Source organism: Carassius carassius, chromosome 18 (genome assembly GCF_963082965.1).
Source record: "Carassius carassius chromosome 18, fCarCar2.1, whole genome shotgun sequence".
In the NCBI taxonomy this organism is placed as follows: domain Eukaryota; kingdom Metazoa; phylum Chordata; class Actinopteri; order Cypriniformes; family Cyprinidae; genus Carassius; species Carassius carassius.
Genome location: NC_081772.1, coordinates 24848737 through 24863523, shown reverse-complemented (window position 1 = coordinate 24863523; position 14787 = coordinate 24848737). Strand labels below are relative to the sequence as shown.

At 37.5% G+C, this 14787-nt stretch overlaps 1 protein-coding gene across 4 annotated transcripts in view; it reads left to right on the top strand.

The window, feature by feature from the left end:
* Nucleotides 1–14787, top strand: part of LOC132092735 (AT-rich interactive domain-containing protein 1B-like) — a 76006-nt gene that overhangs the window by 3723 nt on the left and 57496 nt on the right. For 2 of the 4 annotated variants that reach the window (XM_059499099.1, XM_059499101.1), the window contains exons 2-3: nucleotides 1254–1442; nucleotides 10918–11055. In XM_059499099.1, the coding sequence (XP_059355082.1) occupies nucleotides 1254–1442; nucleotides 10918–11055 (327 nt within the window). Of the gene's footprint in view, nucleotides 1–1253; nucleotides 1443–10914; nucleotides 11056–14787 lie in introns of all 4 variants that reach the window. The other 2 variants (XM_059499098.1, XM_059499100.1) reach the window with 1 other exon arrangement.

The window sequence follows — 14787 nt, the reverse complement described above, 5'->3', positions numbered from 1 at the left end:
GCCCATTTCCCCAGGCCTCCAAGTGTGTGTTGTTCTGCCACTCTGGCTCCACGCAAAATGTGATTGATGAAAAATTCACCAAACTCACCTTTGTGTAATTTTTTTATTTTATGTGTTCCCGTGTCTCAGTGGTATAGCATTGCATTAGCAGCGCAAAAGGTCATGGGTTCAATTCCCAGGGAACACGCATACTGGTTCATTTTTTTATTTTTTATTTTTTATCTTTAATGCACTGTAAGTTGCTTTGGATAAAAGTGTCTGCTAAATGCCCAAATGTAATGTAATGTAACTATTTCCAAAATCAGATTTTGTCTATTTACTATCTTTGATTCATTTTACGTACGGCTCCATAATATTTATAATTTACACTACCTTGTAAAGGTTTAAGGATGGTAGTATTTTTTTATGTTTTTGAAAGAAGTATTTTATGCCCACTAAAGCTGCATTTATTTGATCAAAAATACAGTAACAACAGTAATACTGTGAACCACTATTTTGTGAATACAGTCACTCTGCTGCACATTATGCCAACAAAGTCATTTAGCTGTTACTATTTTCACTGCATAGCATGACCTCACGTACCTAATTGGTGATTTTAATGACGGACCTGACCATGGTGCATTAACGAGGAGTGTTAGGAATAAATTAGAGGTGGAAATGGCATCTGTATGATTATAAAACAGTAGACTCGTCATTGATGGCTTCAACTTCTCTGGAAACCTGGAAACTTCCAACAGTGTTCCACTACAGATTCTTCAGGAATACCTTAATGGTACACAAACTCTAAACTACAGCAACTCATATTTGACAATATAGTTGTCTAATCAGAGAAAGTGTGTGTGTGACTGCAGAGCACTCTGGCATGACTGCTGACGTTTAAAATGTTCATTTATAGTGGCCTCCCAGGCTTTCTCAAATTGGTCACATTTTCTGTAAGTGCTGCTTCAATTGACCTGAATTTGGCAGTGACATGAGAAGATTAGCTTGGATGGTTCTCAGTCTTTCTGGCGAAGATGAGACACTTGAGAGAAAACCTGACCCCCCCCCCCCCCCCCCCTCCCCCAAATATCAGTCGATGGCACGTTGCCCTCAATCTCTCTATTTACTGAACCACTCAACCTTATGATTGCTATTTGTATTCCAGTCTGCTCAGGCATAATAGTCATATAAATGTGTTCACGCAGACTACCGTACGTTGGAAATCAATGCTATTGGTGTTCTTTATTTTAATGAGCTGATACTCCTCTCTACAGGTGGCACCTATGGACCCTATGGCCATGAAGCGTTCTCAGATGTATGGGATGGGCAACAGTCCCTACTCCCAGGCAGGTGGAACTTATCCAGGACAGCCATATGGATCACCTGCTCCTCATCGATACCCAATGGGAATGCAGGGGCGTGGTCAAGTGGGCATGGGAGGGATGCAGTACCCTCAGCAACAGGTAGAACTAATGATTTTCGGTGTCTGTGTCACATGGAGCTTTGATTTCCATGTGAAAAGCTTTGCAGATACCATCATGGAAAAGTGATTTTACATGGTTGCTAGCTATCAGGAAAGTGGCATATTTTTGGTTTTTGGCCAGGCACCACCCTCATAATGTCATTTGATTGACGAATTTCAGTCCGTAGAGCTCCATGCATTGGGAAATGTTGACGCAAATTATGTGAAAGAGTCTAATGCACAGTAAATTACTTATAACCAGGGTGTGCCACAGATTTCACATAATTCAAAAACATCTAGACTTATGATGTGCCCATTGGATGTTTGGTTATAAAAGATCGCATGAAATTGCTCGATGGGTGAAATTTTTAGTCCTGTATTGATAGATTTTCTATTGAAACAGGAAGTTGGGGGCGACATTAGTTAACATCACATTCGACTTCAGTTTACATCATAATCTTGAGACTATGATTTGCTATTGTAGTCAGAGGCAGTATTAGTAGGAGGGATATTCTTATAGATGGCAACAGCTAGGTTAAGGGAGTATCAATTACATACATTTTCTACATAAGGGAATTGATTTTAAACTACAACTTATAAACCTTTAAAGACAGACCTATGAGCTGCAGGTGTTTAATTGATGGAATATGCTTTTGTTGAAGCCATCAATTTTCATTACTGCAACCCATTTTTTAGTAAACGTGTTAATGTTAATTCCTGGTGAAAAACCCATCATTTTCAAAAATATCTTCACCAGTCAGAAATTCAGAGAACCAAAACAAGCAAATCATGCCACGGTTTCGTGTCTGCTTACTGTGAATGACGTGATAGTCAGTTTCCCATTGCTCTCAAAACAATTAAATAAAAAAATACAAAATACTCTCAAAATACTTACATTTGTTTGCATTAAAAAAAACTAAAAGCTAGACGTAAACATTTTTTACTTCTAAATACAATAAACATCCTAAAGTTTTATATTTGTATGTCCTTTTTTAATTCAATTTGCAGTGCTTCATGGGATTGTATTGTATTGCACAATTTTTAACTGTTTAATTACAACCTTGCACCTTATACTAATTTTCAAAGATTTTGCTTCAAATCAAAGTTGCTAAGGTTGTGATGTTATGTTTAGGTCATGCCTTATAACTCTTTAACAAAGACAAATCCCAATTAGAAAAATTAAAGGGAAAATACTTTTGGATCAAGGGCTGTTAAATAAAAAGTGTACTCTATTCTATACAGCATTTGATTGGACAAAAAATGAGTTGTCAGCTTTCATAGTATGTTTTGATATCATGGGAGCTTTAAACAAATCTGAATTTGCTATCTGATACCGAAAAATGTTATACTCCCAGTTATACTCCATTTAACACATCTCAACACTAGGAATGTAACAATTCACTCACCTCACGATTCGATTCACAATTTTAATTTCATGATTTTAAATGTGTCCTTTTATTATTGCTTGGATGAAATGCTGAACGTTTCTTTGTGAAATTGAAATATAACAATAATAATACTAATTTAGCACTTGCTTGTTATTGCTCTTTAGTTGGTTTTGATTGCTTCTATTGTCCTCATTTGTAAGTCGCTTTGGATAAAAGCGTCTGCTTAATAACACAATTTAAATATAATGTAATTGTAAATAACAAAACTAAACTGACATTTTAAAACAAGCAAATCAAATTAATACGTAACAGAAATAAAACTAATCTCTTCAAAAAAACAAAATAAGGTTTTGTCTGGGGTCTTTCCATTTAAAATAAGAGGCAACCACTTCATTTTAATCATGATCCAAACAAAGATGCTGCATATATGCAAAACGAGCAGTTTTTCATCTCAGTTAGGCTAGATTGTATAATTTCGAGAAAAAAAAACAATGTTTTGACTTCAGTTTTTGTGAAAGTATACATAAAAAATATCTGCATGAAACAGAAACAGCAGATGAGCTGAATGAGACGCAGATTCACTCTCTGCCAGCAGGTGGCGTTTAAAGCGTTTACTTGGTTTCCGCTGTAAACAAAGCAGCACTGCACTTATGAACTTTAATATGCATTATAAAGAGGCAAGATGAAAATAAAAATACCATCTAAACATTTCTACAGTTCCCCTCAGACATATATTCATATAAACTCCTTCCCCTAATTGAATCGCAATTTATTTAGCATCTCAACCAATTAGAATATTCGCATATTTGAATTTATTTTCAACCGGCTTGCAGTTGATCCTTACATCCCTACTCCACACTTTTAAATCCATTTTGCAGAATTCCATGCATTTTCCTCACAATCGGCACAGAAGATGCTTGCGTGGACCTAGTTATGTTGCTTGTCTAATGAAAGTACGTACTTCTTACTAGGGATGCACGATCGTGATTTTTCATGGCCAATTCCAAAACCGATTTTTTACAAGCAAACTGGCCAATTCCGATACCAATTTCCGATTTTTTTAAGCAACAAACATAAAATAAGGAAAGCATGCATAAACAAGATGTTTATTTGGTATTTAATAGGCCAAACTGGCTTTTGGCTATTGAAAACAATAACCATAACCATCTGAAATTAAAGTTAGTATCTGCACAGTAAGTAGACTACATTCAAAACAAACATAGATGGTACAGAAATCAGCCTTTAGCTTTTGTTTTTGAATTGGGTTGAAACTACATAGAACTGGCCTTAAATGAAAAGATTAACTGGAACCATGTGAAATTAAAGGCAACGACTGCATAGTTCTACAGTCCAAACAACACAATCAACACACATTCAATAAGAGGTTTCTTAATCAGCATTCAGTATTTGTTTTAGTTTTTAAATTTGGTTTTAAATGAGAAAAAATGTCTTTACCAGTGAGACTAAATAAATGTATGCTATAAAAATACATTATTCCAAAATGTTAAAATCAAATAATGTTGGTGCGAATAAATTAAAGATGCAAAGTGTTTCATTCATCCAATAAAAAAAAATAAAAATAAAAAAATAGGGTAATGATTCACATCTATAATTTTTTTACTTGAAGCCAATGAAAAATAAATAACTATTTGCTCAAGTAAAAAAAAAAAAATTGTTTTAATTGGATGAATGAAACACTTCAGTGCGCTACAGCAGGTGATTTTTAAATCAAATTAAGTCGATGAAATTTTAAGGTAAAATAAAAATAATCATCCTATACAGAACTGACGTTTACTTCTGGCTTTTCAAACATGTATGCAAGTTCTACTTTACAAAAAAACCTGTACCTGTCCGCTTATGCAGGGCGCGGACAGGTACAGATACACTCGCGCAGCTTCAGTGAGCGCAGGAAAGGGACTCTTATTTTGTGCAGTAGGCTGTTCGCTTCCTTCCTGCTATCTGTGCCTCAGACGTGTAGCTCTGCTGCACTTCCAGTGCTGAACGGTTGCCCGTGTCCTGAGCAAAGATTTCGAAATACTTCCACACAACTGACATGATAGCGAACGATTACAATGTAGTCTGTGCACACAGGTGCACTTCCGGAAAAATCTGCCGAAAAAATACTTACTTATCATGCCAGTGTTTTTACCCACCCCAGCTGGCTGCCACATGGGGGACTATCCTGCTATGATATCTACTTTTTAAGCACAGCTACATTAGACTATCAGAATTAGCAACACTGACTCATAGCTCTCAAACAGATATAGCAGCATGCTCTTCCTGCTGTTGAGTCCACAGGAAACTGAAGTGTCCCACAGGCCGGCGGTCTGAACAGTGACAGCCCGAGGGGAAGCACAGAGTGCAGTGCAGAAGGAATGACTCTGTTGTGCCTGTCAGCATGGAGCGACACTACTCCCAGTGTACCAGAGATGTTGACAGTCTAATGCGTCGCCTGTCTGTCAGAAGAGCTTGGCAGGCAGTCTGCTTGGGCTGGGCCGTCCTGTTCGGGGTACAGCCTGCCCTACTAAAATGAGACTCGAAAGCTGGACGGAGTTAAGTTCAGTGCCACTGCCTCTGAAATGACTTTTTTTGCCGCATGGGTGGGATAAAAGAAAATCAAAGCAGTAGTACTGTTACCAAACACTTTCTAACGTGTTAAGTTAAATTCACTGCGAATGCGGTTTAATGCTGTCTGTAATGTAACTTACACTGTTATTGCATGATGTCCTAGCAGAAAACTACCTGTACATTTTCCTTCAACCATGAAACACAATACAAAGCAATACGTGATTCAAAAGAAAAAGTGTTATACTAGTGCAAAATCAATATGGAGAATCCCTTTATATTAACACGGTATATTGGGCTGAGTGTAGCTTCGTTGATGAATTGTGAAGGCTTTGGCTAGAAATGTACTTCACGTAATCTCAGATGTGAAAGTTTGGATCTATAATGAGATGCCAAAAGAATTCATTTTTAAGATTGCAGTCTGATGCAAATGTACTGAGATAAAAAGGTTAGGAACCTCAAAGTAAATCAAAGACCACATATATTTGTTGCGTAGTCCGCTTCATGAACAAATGGCTCTTTAGAAGTGATTCTTTTAATAATTCGGTCAGAATGACTTGCAAACGATTTGAATCAGTTTACCATTGTTTGTGTGTGTGAGTTTGTGCAGTCATTTCAAAAGAATCCACACATCTGGAATTTTTGTAAGGACAGGAGGTTTTTCTACGCAAATTTGATCACATATGCTTGTTAATATTTTTTAAATGAAAACATGATATACGTAGCTAGTTGTTAAAATGTCAGCAGTTTAAGTACTGCGCTAGCTGAGCAGCTGTCATTGAGATCAATGAGAAAGCTAACAGAAAGACTTCTCCAGCTATTGTAGACCTCCTTGTTCTGACACATTTTGGAAAACAGCGACGCGTGAAATCGAGTCTGCGTGGCTGGAGGTGCTTGGGTTCACAAACTCAAGTGTGTTTTGGAGCTTAGAAACACAAACTGCTATTTCGGCTATCAGCCACTTTCTTTTCATTACCTCCAGATCCATTACACTGCTCTTTGGTCAGCTACACTGACTCCAGTTCAGCAGGACAGTTTCCTCCTGTGATTGCCCCTGGGTACGGACGTGACCCTTTTAGAACGAAAGATCAGAATCAGCAATCTCCTCCTGGCACGGATGAATGTAGGAGAGGCACTAATCAAGAAAGACATCACCGAATGCGGCCAGCACATAATGAGATCATTACAGGAGAGAGTTTTGGGGTAATCTCTAACCGAAGGGGTGTGCGGTGCATTTGTGCAGCTGTTAGATGTTGCCGTTCTTGACCGAGAGGGACTATGTAATGACCTTAGATGACCAGAGGATTTCTTTTTCTTTTTTTTTTACAAGCCTACCTGAAATTGGAGGTTTCATCTGGTCTGATACCAAGGGAATCCTGCTGTGTTATTTCTGTTGGTCACATAACATTTTTACACAAAAATAGAAAAAGACAAAGCTTGAAACCCAGAGGAAGATGAAGACACAATGTTAAATATAAAGAAAAATTGTATCGATTTCCAGGAAAATTCACCATTCTGCCATTGAAATCCAAAGAACTTAATTCTGCGCTTTCCACATATTGTCAGACTGATTTAGCATTTTCAAGAAAAAAACAATTATAGCCTATATATAATATACTTTTTATCATGATTCTTTGTCATTTTAGTTAAACTACTTAGCAAGTTGTCTGAGCAGTACAGCCAAACAAATTTCCCTATTTAAAAAAAAAAATCCTGAAAAGGTAACAAAATATTAAATATAAAAGAAGGCCAATGTGGGCGATGATAAAAATCTATGTTCTCATTATCTTATCTTTGTTATAAAAAAAAATAACAAAAATGCACATTACAATTCAAATAAAATACAAACAAAACAAACAGTGCTTAATTTTTCAGGTAAAGTAGGTGTTTTTAGCAGTAGCATACATGAAATTGAATGAACAAATATAAAAATAAAACACTATATACACCTTCACTGTATAAGTAATACATTGATTCTTATTAAAGCAACTGTATTAAAGTTCTTCAGTCAAGAGCAGTGAGTGATTTTTCTCTGTTTTGTTGTTTTATTAACATTAAAGGGATAGTTCGCATATCCCTACATGTATCATTTATTAAGCTGAAATGTGAGTCAGCATTTTACAAAACCTTTTCAACTTTGTCAAAAACTGTAGTATTTGAACTGTAAAGTCGTTTTAAACATTAGCCATTTTACAGTTTAGTATGTTACCATAGTGTTCCTGTAGCTCAAGTGGTAGAGCATTGAGTTAGCAAGCGCAAGGTTGAGGGTTCGAATCCCAGGGAACACATGTTAGGAGAAAATTGTTAAACTGAATGCAATGTAAGTTGCTTTGGATAAAAGCGTCTGCTAAATGCATAAATTACCATGGACAGTGTTGCTTAAAAAGAACGTTGCTACATGTAGTTCTATTCTGATATTTGAATTTCCCAAAACTATTTAAACTGCTGATCGCAAGAAGTTTTTAGAATATATTTTTTTTTTATCAGAGTTTGCAGGTATATTGTGTTAAACGTGTCTTAAACGTGCATTCAGTAGCTAGCATTAGCATCGCTGCTAGTGCAGATTCCACAATGTTGATAAACGCTGCACTGCCAGCTAGGGACAATCATTAATTCCCTTACAATAATAGGCCACTTGGGCACCGCTAGTCAGGATTTTCTCCATCATCAGATTTTTTTACCTTGTGAATGCCTCAACAATGTTTAAGCTATTTTATTTTTTGTCCTTTTTTGTCTGGCTTCAGACCTTTTCTTCATCTTCAGCCATAAAGGTACAGATTCTTTTGTTGTTTCCACCGATGAAGGACAACAGTAAGTCTGTATGTCCATTATCTAATGTTCGCTCTTCGCATAAACATACAACACTACACTATTAGTGTATCTACAGAGTTGACAGCCAATAAGCAAGAAGGCCAAATGCATTGGGGGGCGACCAGCACCAGACATAATCAAAACACTTTTTATAAACGGTTATGAGTACTGTATTTATTTCATGTGAGTGTACAAAAAAATAACTTTTTATTCCTTACATCGTAAAGCTTTTTTAAAAGAGCACAAAACTACTGAATGCACATTGAAATGTGAATTCTTCTCCATAAGCGGCTTCAAACAAATTTGCCCCTTCATTTTACCTCTGTGCTTGCTCTTTGATGGCGTCAGGTGTGTTTAATGAGCGTGTGCGAGCTCGGGTGGATGCGGATCAGGTGCGTAGCTGGGGGCTGCAGGTCCTGACAGGTGTTTTGAAGCTTCTGTAAGAGGACAGGTCCTATCACAACACATTCAGCAGAAGACATCAACCCCCTCGAGGCATTGCCGCTGACCATCTGACCGCCACTCACCTGCTCCGCTGTCCACGTTTCTGACAAGCACAGTACATGGCAGAGAAATGGATTAAATGTGCTGTTTGTGATTGGACCACAATCTGTTTGTGGGATTTTGGAGCAATTGTGCACTCTCCTGTTAAATCCCTTTTTGTTATATCTATCTATCTATCATCATAGGTGATGTAAATCTATATAATATGTGTGTGTGTGTGTGTATGTATGTATATATATATATATATATATATATATATATATATATATATATATATAATTTTTCTTTTTTTGTCAACTGACAGTGGAGATAGAGAGAGGGAGCAATAGGAAAAGAGAAAGGGGAACAGGATCGGGAAAGGACCTCAAGCCGGGACTAATTTCGAATGGAAAACTGATTGAGGAAATTATTTTTGCAGTGTAGATTAGGGTTTGTCCTTGCTTGACTTACGTTTCCTCATTAAAGAAGCTCAGAGAACACAGATCTCAATACAATTCCCATCTGAGCCTCGTGAGTGTATGTGCACGTACCGTCGCTGACATACTTCTGCATGTATTAGAGAGATGAGCGGGAAAAACACACCATCATGGCTCGTGGATTTGTTTTCTGTTTGGTATGAATGACAAATGAGAATTACAACGGATGAAGGGAGTGGGTAACGGGGGGCTCAGATGGGAGGACAGCGTGCCAATGGCAGCTGTTGCCTTGAAAAGCTCTTACATAAGAGCGTTACAATAACAGCTTGTCGTGAAACAAAGGAGGGGCAACAGTTGTGGATTACTAAAGAACTAACACACCCACGGGGACCCTCGGTGTTCAGATGTCTCCCATCATCCCTCACTGGATATGTCCACACAGCAGCAGAATACAGTTGTCAGTCCAGTTTGGAGCGCTAAATATGACTGTGTTCAGGAGGGACTCTCAGCACATTTCCACTGTTTTTGACCAGTTCAGACTGACTATAAAATAATGGATTTTTTTATTGTCATCATTATTAAATAAAATGCAATAATACCATTATTGTGAAATTAAAAAAGAATAACCTATTTAATTGAATGGTTAAATTTTAATTTGTAGTATCACTGTAAAATAAGAATACTAGTATTCACATTTTAATTTCTTAATTTTCAAACATTAAACTATCCAGCTTTAATTTTGGGATTTATAAACAAATAAATATATGCACTGCTGGTCTTAAAGGGGTGGTTGATTATGATTTCACCTTTTGAACATTAGTTAGTGTTTAATGTTGCTGTTAGAGCATAAACAGCGTCTGCAAAGTTACAACTCTCAGAGTTCAATGTAAAGGGAGATATTTTTTAAGAACTACAAAAAAAAAAAACTGCTAGTAGTGACTACAACGAGCCTCTTCCTGGGTTTGTGACATCACTAACCCTGATGTTTACATAAATCCCGCCCTCTGGAATAATCAACTTCCCGTAATGGTAAGGGGGTGTGACGTTTTCCAACTACATGCACTAGGCAGTTAGCGAATCACAAACAAACTGAGCCCGCTAACCAATCAGAGCCCATTGCATATTTCTGAGGGAGGGGCTTCATAGAACCAGGAACTCAAGAGACTGGAAACTGTGAAAATAATTGAATTAGCTTTCGAAAAAAGCTGATCAAGCACCACTATAAAGTGAAACGCGTCGCTACCTTTGTCATTTACATATGTGCAGATGATATTGTTTTTCAGTGTCTCAAATAATGAGTATTTAGGTGTTTTTAATAGCATCTCCTAAACTTGTGTGTTGATTGATTTCTGTTATTGTCACATCAGTTTCTGCATCATCCCAGGTGTGATCATGAAAGTCCTTCAGATGCTTTGATTTATTTTAAACTAGAATTATACTGTATTTGATTTTCTTTTTTTTTTAAGTGTTAAACACTTTAATTTTAATTGTCTACAATAGCTTTCTTGTCAAAATGATGGTTACTCAGAAAAAAAAACAGTTTAGACATTCAGCACTATATTGAATTGGGTAATTTTGGAGTCGTTGGCAGAAGCTTTTATTCCTGACTGGAGACGTCACGCCCCAGACAGAGAAGTTTGAGATGGGATTAGCATTGTAAAGTAGTCAGTTAATGTTCCAGGGCAGATCACCATTTAAAATAATCGTCCTCCCTGCCATGACATGCCACGTGAAGCTTTTGAGAATGTTTGTCCGTGAGTGTGTGCTAAGTCTCATGTTTTTGTCTCAGCAGATGCCGGCTCAGTACGGGCCACAGGGAATGGGCAGCTACTGTCAACAGGATCAGCCCCCATATTTCAGTCCTCCACAACAGCAGTCTGCGGCCCCCTCTCAACCCCCCTACATCCAGCAGCGCGCTCCAACACAACAGGTAAGCGTTTAGCTGCTAAATGAATACTAAAGGCAACTAAAGAGTCCTTGTCTTCATCTGAAGACCCTCAAAAGGATTTCCGTAAATATTTTTTTTAATTAAGTTCACACTGTGATGAAAAAACTTGCAAAAATACTCTCTGACCAATGAGATGTCAGCCTTTGAGTAATGTGTGCAGCAACAATATTCTATATATCTATATCAGTGGTTCTCAACATTTTTTTCATTGGGCCGCACTATGATCCAAGTGCAAGTCTCACGGGCTGCACGCATATAATTTACATATTATGTCACCGATACAAACCAACCAGATTTATAATAGCCTATTATAGTCTAAATATTATGATATCTAATCGATTACATTCGTAAAAAAATAATAATAAATTCTCACCATCAATAAAACACCTGATGCTGCCGGGAGCTGACCAATTTTTTGAAATTTGTCTTGAAAGGAGTAACAGCACAATGAAGTTGCAATTGTAAGTTGCAGTCTGTACGGATGCACAGAAGTGTGACTTGAGGCGTGACATTGCACAAAATGTGCGTTCACAAATGTAGCCTATGTTGATCCAAATTAAAATCAAATATCGATGTGCTGTCAGCGCAGCGGAACAGTTCTGCATTCAAATGCACGCAATAAGCTAAAGCTTGCCGCAATGCTCCTGCAAAAGTAATTACCATGAATGTGTGAGGGGGAAATAGTAAGGATATATTTGAATTATTTACTAATAAACTGGTATTTTCTGAGTTGGTGTCACAATGATGAAGTTGTCAATCCTGACTCATCTCCTCATTAGACGCACCTTTAGAGAGAAGTACATCTTCACGGATTTTGATTATAATGACAGAGTTTTTGATGTTTTATTTTGTTAAGGAGTAATTTAAAGCTTTATATAGATATGTTTATCATGTTTATCATTTTTGTGAAGCGCTCCTTTTCAAGACGAGACGGCAGAAAGCGCATCGTGTTTGTTTTCTTTATTTTATAAAAGCACAACGTTTTGTTGATATTGTGAGTGCACACAAATAAAAGACCCTTAATAGACCCTTTACAGTTACGAATGATGTATTACTCTTATGAGCAAAAATTATGGTGTATTCCACTGAAAAAAATGCAAGTGATCGCGCTGGCACCTCTATGTCCCGCAAAGTGTGCTTTAGTTCTCCGCACAAAATATTGGATATAGCGCACATTTATCTAGGTTAAACGTTTATACTTATAGATTTTATTTTAGATAAGTTGTGATGATTTGAGAAGGCTAAAATGATCAAACATAGGCTATGATTAGCTCACTGTCTGCTGCTGGCCGCTTGGTCGTTACTTAAACAAAAACTTAAAAATATATTTAACGGCCAAAAAATGCTCCAAACGTTTTTCTAAATTAACCTCATAAAAAAATTCAACGAAATATTATAATTTTGCCATTACATACAAAACTGAACTATTTTAATATAGCTGAAACAGTAGAAGGCTATAAGCATTTTTGGAAGAAGGGGGAAAAAGACGGGTGAGTGGCGGGGCAAACTGAAAGTTAATGCCGAAAGTCCAGCACTCTCCTTCTTTCACTGCTGAGACTACTCTTGTTTGTAAGTGTTTCTTCGCTGGCATTTTCCACATTTCGTTTTTCTCCCTTTATAACAAATGTGTCCATTCTGATGCTCAATTTTACCAAACTAATGGCTGCTGTTGACTATTTGAACGGAATTCTGCCAAATAGCGATTGTAAGTGTTCATTAAATGAGTAATTATGGAAGCAAAATAATGACTTATGTCTTTGAAACAAAAAAGCATGCTGAATAGCACTAACTGAAAAATAATGCATTGAATTAACAGTTCTTGCATTTTAATGCCTTGAATTTCCAGGGCTTGCATTGTTAGGTCCTGAAATTTTATATAGTTGTTAATTTAAGATGTGAATATTTCAATTAAAAATATTTCACACACCTTTTCATAATTAAAAAATCAATAATTCATATTCACGTACCAGAATTCACTTCCAAAATATTAAATCGGTTAAAAATACGATGTATAATATTCAACAGGCAAATTTCGGTCCGTTTTATTTCACTTTCCAAATTCGCTTCCACAAATTCAGTGGTTAAAATTCGGCAGATAATTCGCCCTTTCACATCCGGGAGCTGCAGGAATAGCAGTAGAGCACAGAGGCATGATCTCTATCTACTGTCAGTCGCTCACCAGCAGGTGGTGCAAGCGGCTGTTAAATAAGGCCAAAGCAACAGGTGGATTAAGTAATACAGTTACAAAAACTGATCTGCAGAAATTAAGCAAGCGCTAAGTAGAAGTTTTGATTATCGGGGCATGTGGAAAAGCTGATTGTGCGTATGTTTATTTCAACCTCTTTGCGGTTACCAAGTAAGCAGCTATGTTCAGCAGTTCCTTCATCTTGGCTGAGCTTTCAACGTTGTTACGGGAAAGGATGAAGCTGAATGTTTAGTTCTTGTCACATGACCCGCGGTGCGCTTGCGGCATTCTGAAAGTTGAGATGTTTTTAACTCGATGCTGTTCGGACGCGCCTGGAAAAAACGGGACCGCGTCGCACCGCGTGCGCATCGCGACCGCGTCGCTTCCATTATGAGCGCGCATACCGCGCGCCTACATTGGAAATAACGAACTTGAGCATGCAAAAGACGCGATAAGTGAACGCCCCCTAAGAACTGCGGTCTTCTACAGTACTTCAAATATGCCGTGGAGAATCACAGAAAGTGACCGAATTCAAGAACATTGTTGCAGCATCTCTCATGCAACGAATAAACACCGCTAACTTGGAGAATACAGTGGAAACTCCTCTTCTCGCGTCTGCCCTAGACCCTCGGCACAAACATCTCAGGTTTCTCGATGAAAACATGAGAGAAGTAAGAAAAAAAAAACTTTATTTGAACATTATCAGAACATTTTCCTTGATGCAAGTGGTGCGGATGCAGCCGCCGTCACCAACGATAAAGAGGATGCAATAACAACTCGTAGGAAAAGGCTGGAAAAGGCTGAGCCAGTACTTCAGCGATGATTACAGAGAGTCCAGCCGAGACGAGTGGGTACAGTTCTTGCTGGAGCCATGTATTCCATGTATTCCACCAGATGAGGATCCCATTCAGTGGTAAACGAAAACACGAAGCGTTTCACAAAACTTATTCGCTTAGCACAGCGTTATTTGTGAGTCCCGTCAACGTCTGTGCCGTCAGAGCACGTTTTCTCCGCGGCTGGCCTTATTGTTAACAGACTAAGGAGCCGACTTTCCCCCAATCATGTTTACATGCCCGTATTTCTTAACAAGAACATTTGAAAGAATAGAAAAAAAGAAAAAAAGATTTGCTGACAGTTTAAAAGTTAAGTGTACAATAGCCTAATTGCTGCAGGCTGCTTTTCGTTTTTTCTTTGTTCACTTATTATTATTTTTTTGCTTTTAATCTGTACTTTTATTTGTTTGCACGCATTGTTAAAGGTTTTCAGCTACAAAACACGATGTGTAATGTTCAAGCTTATTGTGTGTAAGCTTGTTCAAAATGACGAAAACAAATGTTGCTGAAAAATGTCTGACTCATTAAACTTAATTTAAATAAACGAATATTCTTTTTTTTGTGAGCTCAAATAGTCGATTGTGATATTTGTGGAAAACGCCCATCCCTAGTTAGTCAGTCTTGTATCTAGCAATGTACTACAACTGTTGGAACATGAAAACCCTTTCCAGGGATCTTTAATATGTAAATAATTGT